Source organism: Mastomys coucha, unplaced genomic scaffold, assembly GCF_008632895.1.
Source record: "Mastomys coucha isolate ucsf_1 unplaced genomic scaffold, UCSF_Mcou_1 pScaffold4, whole genome shotgun sequence".
In the NCBI taxonomy this organism is placed as follows: domain Eukaryota; kingdom Metazoa; phylum Chordata; class Mammalia; order Rodentia; family Muridae; genus Mastomys; species Mastomys coucha.
The window spans coordinates 5,719,222-5,727,823 of record NW_022196910.1 but is presented as its reverse complement, the minus strand read 5'-3'; the positions used below and the strand labels follow the sequence as shown (position 1 = coordinate 5,727,823).

Sequence of the window (8,602 nt, the reverse complement as noted above, 5' to 3'; positions counted from 1 at the left end):
CCAGCCCAGAGAGACTGGAAGGAACCCAAGCCACTCTGCTGGTGGAGTTCCTGTGTGCCTGGTCCTGCAGGTCCCAGTTACTCTCAGTGTTGGGACAGATGTTGGGTCCTCCTTACTTCTGATCCTGAGAGTGTCAGAGTGCCTGGGAGTGGAGCTTCCTCTGGGTGTTGTGGGACTGGCTGCAGAGCTTGCGCCCAAGGTCCATTCAGGACACCAGCTCAGAGAGACCCATCACTTTCCATTTTAATCATAACATTAAAAAGTTTGCTTGAGAAAAGTTTCTCATTTGTTTATCTTGAGAAAAGCTATTCATTTGTTTACCATGTAAAACATAAGGATTTAATGACTATTTTAAGTAGTATGTATATAATATAATAAGTAGTAATAGTAGTACCCCTAACCTCTAGCAGTTCACTCATCACCTCTAATCCTGTAAGAGTTCCTTGTTTTTTTCTTTTTTTACTTTTCCCTGTCATATCTTGGCCTAATTTAAAACTATATATTTGTTAATTTTATTTAAACTCCTGTGACATAGGTACATTTTTTACAGCTTTAGGAAGGAAAAGATTACATATCTGTATGCCTTACCTTTCTGAATCTTTATCTTTTTTCTTTTCTCCTTTTCTGGATTTCTTGGTCCGCTCTTCTTTGCTTGGAGACTTTGGTCTCTACAATTGTGAACAAGTCAAGATAAGGATAGCATAAGTTATAGGAGGTGCATGGCAATATAGGTTGCTCTGATTTCCCTTTTACCCTGAGAGTTACTCTACTCTTTCAGGGGAACTTATCAGAACCAAAAACAAAGCAAAATTAATGATACACTTAGGCTGTTTCTATTTGTACTTAAAGGGGGAGTACTTGCACATGCACATGTATAGAGCTCTGAGGTCTTCTTCCATTACTTTCCATCTTACCTTTGGGAAGACTCTCTCATTTAACATGGACTTCACCATTTTGGCAAGGCTGGCTGGCCAGCAAGTTCTTGAGATCTAGCTATCTCTATTCCCCAGTGCTGGGGTTATAGATGACATTATACAAAAATACCATCAGTGATACATTTAAAAAACTAAGGTGAATGATTCTGAATACTCAAGTGAGAAAACTCATATATAGAAGTTGAACATGAAATGAAAACAGGTTCATCTGAAACTGCAAAGAAAGTTGAAACACCAGATGTGGTTTGTGTGTAACTCTGTATGTTGAGAACCATTGAGCTGGCTATAATGGTGTGAATCGTTATGGCCCCCATATACTCATGTTTGAATGCTTGTCCCATAGGAAGTGGGACTATTAGGAGGTGTGGCCTTGTTGGAGAAAATGCTCTGAGAGTGGATTTTGAGATCTCCTAAGGTTAAACTATACCCAGTATGGCACATCATCTCCTTCTGCTGTCTGAAGATCCAAAATAAAAAGAAAAATGTCTTTTACAATGATTAAGCTGTTTCTGTTTTCATCCTTATGGGTTTATAGTTAATATGGAAATTTAGAACATTAATTTATATTTTTAAAATCAGAGCTTCTATAAATTATGACCATCAAATGTGTCATAAAATAAGTAAATGTCGGTCTGGCGAGATGGCTCAGTGGGTTAAGAGTACTGACTGCTCTTCCGAAGGTCCAGATTTCAAATCCCAGCAACCACATGGTGGCTTGCAACCACCTGTAATGAGATTTGACACCCTCTTCTGGTGCGTCTGAAGACAGCTACAGTGTACTTACATATAATAAATAAAAAATCTTTAAAAAAAAAAGAATGTATAGTTGAGTTAATCAAGCTTTCTTTAAAAAAAAAATAAGTAAATGTCATTTTGATTCCCATCTATATGATACTAGGCCATATTTGATACTGCATGTCATTTTTATCAGTTACATGTACCAACCTCTGGTTCTCTCAGCCATTGTATTTCACCTTCCAGCATGTTTTTCTCCAATAGTAAATTTTCATAATCAGTTTCCATCTGTTTATATTTCTAAAGACAAATGTCATAATATCAATTAAAATTAAGCATCTCAATAAGCAATTGAATAACTAAGTATTGAAGCAATTAATTATGACTAACTTCACTAAAGTGTGAAAAAAGAATGGGACACTGGGATTAACTTCTAAGCTACCATTGGGATCAATATATCTAGATAAGAAATAGATTCCAGCTTAGTATTTCAAAAGTGTTTCTGAATGACCATGATGTCAATAAAGTGAAAATAACATGCAATTCCTTCTAGTTCACAACCTGGATACAGTGAGTGAGTGCTTATCTCTAATTATAATGAGAGAATATGGCCAATTCTAGAGTCTCTTCAAGATTCAAAGACAAAGTGCAATATCTAATTAAGAATGTTATACTTACAGACTCAGTTATACGCTGATCATGTAAAGCTCTGAAAAGCAGACCAAAAGTAACTATACTATATTAAATATATACATATTTTGAGTTATGAAAACTTTTACAGTTTTTATTAGATGTTTTCTTTATTTACAATATCTCCTTTCCCAGGTTCCCCTCCAAAAAAATGAAAAAAAAAAAAAAAACTAAAACCAACCCCTGTTCCCTCCTCCCTCCCCCAGATTACCCCCTCCTGCTTACTGGCCCTGGCATTCCCCTACACTGGGACATAGACCCTTCACAGGGTCAAGGTCCTCTCCTCCCATTGATAACTGACTTGGCCATCCTCTGCTATACACATGCTGCTGGAGTCATGAGTCCCCCCCACGTGTATTCTTTGGTTGAAGTTTTAGTCCCTGGGAGCTCTGAGGGTACTAGTTAGTTCATATTGTTGTTCATTCTAAGGGGCTGTGAACCCTTCAGCTCCTTGGGTCCTTTCTCTAGCTCCTTCATTGGGGTCCCTGTACTCAGTCCAATGGATGGCTGTGAGCCTCTACTTCTGTACTAGTCAGGTACTGTCAGAGCCTCTCAGGAGACAGCTATATCAGGCTCCTGCCATCCAGTACTTGCTGGCATCCACAATAGTGTCTAGATTTGATGGTTGAATATGGGAAGTATTCCCAGGTGGAGCAGTTTCTGAATTGTCCTTCCTTTAGTCTCTGCTCCAATTCTTCATAGACTTAGAAAGAGCAATTTGCAAATTCATCTAGAATAACAAAAAACCCAGGATAGCCAAAACTGTTCTCAACAATAAAGGAACCTCTAGTGGAATCACCATCCCAGACCTTAAGCAGCACTACAAAGGAATTGTGATAAAAACTGCATGGTAAGCCGGGCAGTGGTGACGCTTGCCTTTAATCCCAGCACTTGGGAGGCAGAGACAGGTGGATTTCTGAGTTCGAGGCCAGCCTGGTCTACAGAGTGAGTTCCAGGACAGTCAAGGCTACACAGAGAAACCCTGTCTTGAAACAAACAAACAAACAAACAAACAAACACAAAAAAACAAACAAAAACAAAAAACAAACAAAAAACAAAACAAAACAAAACAAAACAAAAAAACTGCATGGTATTGGTACAGTGACAGGCAGGTAGATCAGTGGAATAGAAGTGAAGACCCAGAAATGAACCCACAAACCTATGGCCACTTGATCTTTGACAAAGGAACTAAAACCATCCAGTGGAAAAAAGACAGCATTTTCAACAAATGGTGCTGGCTCAACTGGCGGTTAGCATGTAGAAGAAGGCAAATCGATCCATTCCTATCTCCTTGTATAAAGCTCAAGTCCAAGTGGATCAAGGACCTCCACACAAAACCAGATACACTGAAAGTAATAGAAAAGAAAGCCTCGAGCACATGGGCACAGGGTAAAATTTCCTGAAGAGAACACCAATAGCTTCTGCTCTAAGATCAAGAATCGACAAATGGGACCTCATAAAGTTGCAAAGCTTCTGTAAGGTAAAAGACACTGTCAATAGGACAAAACCGTAACCAACAAATTGGGAAAAGATCTTTACCAATCCTATATCTGATAGAGGGCTAATATCCAATATATACAAAGAACTCAAGAAGTTAGACTCCAGAGAACCAAATAACCCTATTAAAAATCTGGTACAGAGCCAAACAAAGAATTCTCAACTGACGAATACCGAAGAGCTGAGAAGCACTTAAAAAAATGTTCAACATCCTTAGTCTTCAGGGAAATGCAAATCAAAACAACTCTGAGATTCCACCTCACACCAGTCAGAATGGCTAGGATAAAACACTCAGGTGACAGCAGATACTGAAGAGGTTTTGGAGAAAGAGGAACACTCTTTCACTGCTGGTGGAATTGCAAGCTGGTACAACCACTCTGGAAATCAGTTTGGCGGTTTCTCTGGAAATTGGACATAGAACTACCAGAAGACCCAACTAGACCACTCCTGGGCCTATACCCAGAAGATTCTCTAACATGTAATAAGGACACATGCTCCACTATGTTCATAGCAGCCTTATTTTTTATTTTTTTAGATTTTATTTTATTTCATTTTTATGTGTATGAGTATACTGCAGCTGTACAGATGACTGTGTTCCATCATGTATGTGGCTGCTGTTGATCCGGCCCGCTCGCTCCGCCCTGCTCGCTCCGCCCCGCTCGCTCTGGCGTATTTTTCTGCAGCTGTCTTCAGACGCACCAGAAGAGGGCGTCCGATCTCATTATGGGTGGTTGTGAGCCACCATGTGGTTGCTGGGATCCGAACTCAGGACCTTCGGAAGAGCAGTCAGTGCTCTTACCTGCTGAGCCATCTCACCAGCCCCCATAGCAGCCTTATTTATAATAGCCAGAAACTGGAAACAACCCAGATGTCCCTCAACAGAGGAATGGATACAGAAAATGTGGTACATCTACACAATGGAGTACTACTCAGCTATTAAGAACAATGAATTTATGACAATAAAGAATTAATGAATTCTTAGACAAATGGATGGATCTGGAGAATATCATCCTGAGTGAGGTAACCCAGTCACAAAAGAACACACATGGTATGCAGTCACTGATAAGTGGATATTAGCCTAGAAGATCGGAAGACACAAAGTACAAACCACAAACCATAATAAATTCAAAAAGAAGGAAGATCAAAGTGTGGATACTTCATTCCTTCTTAAAAGTGGGAACAAAATACCCATGGAAGGAGTTGTAGAGACTAACTATGGAGCAAACTTTTACATTTTTTTTTTAAATTTATTTATTTATTATATGTAAGTACACTGTAGCTGTCTTCAGACACACCAGAAGAGGGCGTCAGATCTCATTATGGGTGGTTGTGAGCCACCATGTGGTTGCTGGGATTTGAACTCATGACCTTCCGAAGAGCAGTCGGTGCTCTTCCCCACTGAGCTATCTCACCAGCCCCAAACTTTTACATTTTTAAAAAGGATTTTTAACAAGTGCTCTCTGCCTAGTCTCACAACCTACTCCTGTGCTCTAGCCAAAACCTAGACTCCTGCCAGGATCCTCCCTACATATATACACCAACAGTACCCTGTAATTAACATGGGTTGTACCAAAGGCAGGGGGGCCTGCTGCTGAGGCCGGGTCTCTCTCTCCCCAATGTTGATCTGCGGGCAAGGAGCGCGTTAGTTAAAAAGGAGGCAATGCATAAATGAGTTATTTTATTGTAGGAAAGAGAAATAGGCCAGTTGAGTAGAGAGAAGGAAAAGGAGATCAAGGAGAGAGAAAAAGGAGAGGAAGCAAGCAAGAGACAAACAAAGAGCAAGAGAAGAGAGAGAGAGGGGAAGAGAGTGAGAGTGAGAGTGAGAAAGAGAGAGGAAGAGTAAGAGTGAGGAGGGGCAAACCGCCCCCTTTATTGTATGGGGCGTGGCATGTCTGGTTTGTGGTCAGATGACTGGGTATAGGGTTCAGCTAGAATGCTGGGAGCTTGAGGCATTGCCTGCCTGATAGAAGCACACATCTCTTGCCGGGGCAGCTGTGAGGGGTTGTGACTGAAACAGGAACCAAAGACTTAGGAGACTCAAAGACTTTGGAAGAAGCCACGTTACTTCCACCTCCAGCAAGCAGAAATTGCCCACAGGTGTCCAGGTTCCAAAGTCAAATAGTAGACTGAGCTTAAGTTACCTTAGCAGAAAGACCACTGCCCCACACTGTCCCACAAACACTCATTTAATCCCAGCACCCAGGAGACAGAGATATACAGATCTCTGAGTTCAAGGCCAGCCTGGTCCACAGAGCAAGTTCCAGGACAGCCAAAATTAGGTGGTGAAGAAAACCATGGAAAACAGGATGTTGGTGAAAATGTCATTGAATGAGGGGGCTATGTTCCAGCCCCTGCAAGCAGTGGAACTTGACAGCTTTATCTGTGTGATTCTGGCTTTAGAATCAAGTATAGAAGAAAGCAGTTATGCAATCTCCCTCAGCAACTAAGGAAAGCCACTGAGGCCGGGCATGTAACAGGATGTCCCTGCATGGAAGCCCAGAAAGACTATTGGGTAAAGCTGTGAAGATGAAGGCTGGATTGTCTTGGATAGCCCAGGAGGTTAGATTTGCCAGTGCCATGGGATACCTGTCAAGGAAAACTGCTAACAAGGAGGGAAAACAGCTCAAGAGAAAAAAAAAATTGTATTTCATTCAACAAAGCTTTAAGAAGTTGGAGATCTGAAGAGAATTTTCACATTAGGCATGTTGATGCCAAGTTTGGAATTTCTCTAGCTGGATTTCAGTCCTGCTTTGGCCCAGTATTTACTACTATGGTCCCTTGCCTACAGTTTGGAATGCTAATGTATATCCTACACCCTCTGTACATTGTGATTTGTTTTTAATTTTTATATCATAAGGGGTTTGAAGTTGAGACTTTGAACTTTGGACTTTTAAATCCTGTTGTGACCATGATAGGCCATGGGGACTTAGGAAGTTGAACTAAATGAATTTTGCATTATGTCATGGCTACAAGTGCATGGGGGCCAGGGAGTGGAATGTGGTGGTTTGAATAGGTATTCCTCCCGTGCCCCCACAAACACATGAGTTTGAATACTTAGTCTATAGCAAAGGCCACTATTAGGAGGTGTGGCCTTGTTGAAGGAAGTCTGTCACTGTGGATTCCCACATGGGCTTTGAAGTCTTCTGTGCCCATGCTACACCCAGTATGGCACACAGTCACCTTCTGCTGACTGCAGATCAAGATTTCTGCCTAGATGCTGCCATGCTTCTTGTTATGACAATAATTGACTAAACCTTTAAAATTTAAGCTAGCCCCCGTGAACTGTTGTCCTTTATAAGAGTTGTCATGGTCATGGTGTCTCTTCATAGCAATAAAATCTAAATTATGACAAATGCATACATACACATGTGAGGTCAGCTCTTTTATCTTTAAATTATATATATATATATTTATGTTAATACTTTTTATTGAAAAAATTTTTAAGTTTTATTGCATTATGATGAGAAAAATTACATGATTTCAATTTATCTGAATTTGTTAACATTTAAAAACATATTTTAAGTAAATAGAATTAAATCACATTCTTATTTCCCTTTTGAATCCCAATTCCTCCCAGAGACCCCCTTTCAATATCTACAATATATTTTTTTGTCATATTTTAAAAAATGTATAAATATTATAACAATAAAAATGAGTATTATAAAAGTTGTTTGATATAAAACAATCAATTTAACAGTCTTATGTAGATGCTTGTCTACAGCAATACTGAAAATACATGTTTTTCTCAATATAAATTTTAAATAACTCCAAATGTATTAACTGTATATTTCAAAATAATACATCACTACTAATATTTTCTTAAATGAACATAAATATATAAAGTGTTTTTGTTTGTTTGTTTGTTTTGTATTTAGTAGAGCTTAAAATCTAAGCTCTTACTGTGGTAACTTGATACAAGAATTACAAACATCAAGCAAAGCATTCAGTCTCACTCTTTGTTGTTCACTTACAAACCCCCTCCCAATTTAATTGTCTACATTTCTTTTGGGTATATAAATACTTTTAAAATATGTAAGCTGTTCTGAAAACCATAATATAGTGTAAAAACATGAAATAAACAATACTACTAATAGAAAGGCTGAGATGGGAGAAGCAAGATCTCAAGACCCTTGTGTTGTACACAGCACAACACTGTCATGAACAAGTTGAAAGTGTATAAGGATTGTATAATATTGGACCTATTTCTCCAATTACCAAATTAGAGAGACCATTGGATGACAGTCAATAAATTTCTAATTCCTCATAATTTTGGATTTCAATCAATTAGGATATGGTGGTAATATTAATTTTCATATTAAGGTATTAAGGAAAAGTAATTGTTACTTCCTGTTTTTGTTGTAAGAGGTGGAATTAGGTTTGTGTGGATTTGTTGAAAGATTACTTTTTTGTTTCTTCTAGGGTGTAGTTTTGCTCCTTATGTTGGTGTTTTCCATCTATTATCCTTTGTAGGATTGGATTTGTGGAAAGATATTGTGTAAATTTTGTTTTGTCATGGTATATCTTGTTTTCTCCATCTACGGTAATTGAGAGTTTTGCTGGGTATAGTAGCTTGGGCTGGCATTTGTGTTCTTGTAGGGTCTGTACGACATCTGCCCAGGATCGTCTAGCTTTCAATAGTCTCTGGTGAGAAGTCTGGTGTAATTCTGATAAACCTGTCTTTATATGTTACTTCCCTTTTTTCCCTTACTGCTTTTAAAATTCTTTCTTTGTTTAGTGCATTTGGT

The 8,602-nt window shown here is 39.0% G+C and overlaps 1 protein-coding gene across 4 annotated transcripts in view; it reads right to left on the bottom strand.

The window, feature by feature from the left end:
* Positions 1 to 8,602, bottom strand: part of LOC116076302 (coiled-coil domain-containing protein 7-like) — a 67,630-nt gene that overhangs the window by 14,008 nt on the left and 45,020 nt on the right. For all 4 annotated transcript variants that reach the window (XM_031350021.1, XM_031350019.1, XM_031350018.1 and 1 more), the window contains exons 8-10: positions 2,349 to 2,379; positions 1,881 to 1,970; positions 589 to 668 (exon numbers count right to left, since the gene is read on the bottom strand). In XM_031350021.1, the coding sequence (XP_031205881.1) occupies positions 589 to 668; positions 1,881 to 1,970; positions 2,349 to 2,379 (201 nt within the window). The remainder of the gene's footprint in view (positions 1 to 588; positions 669 to 1,880; positions 1,971 to 2,348; positions 2,380 to 8,602) is intronic.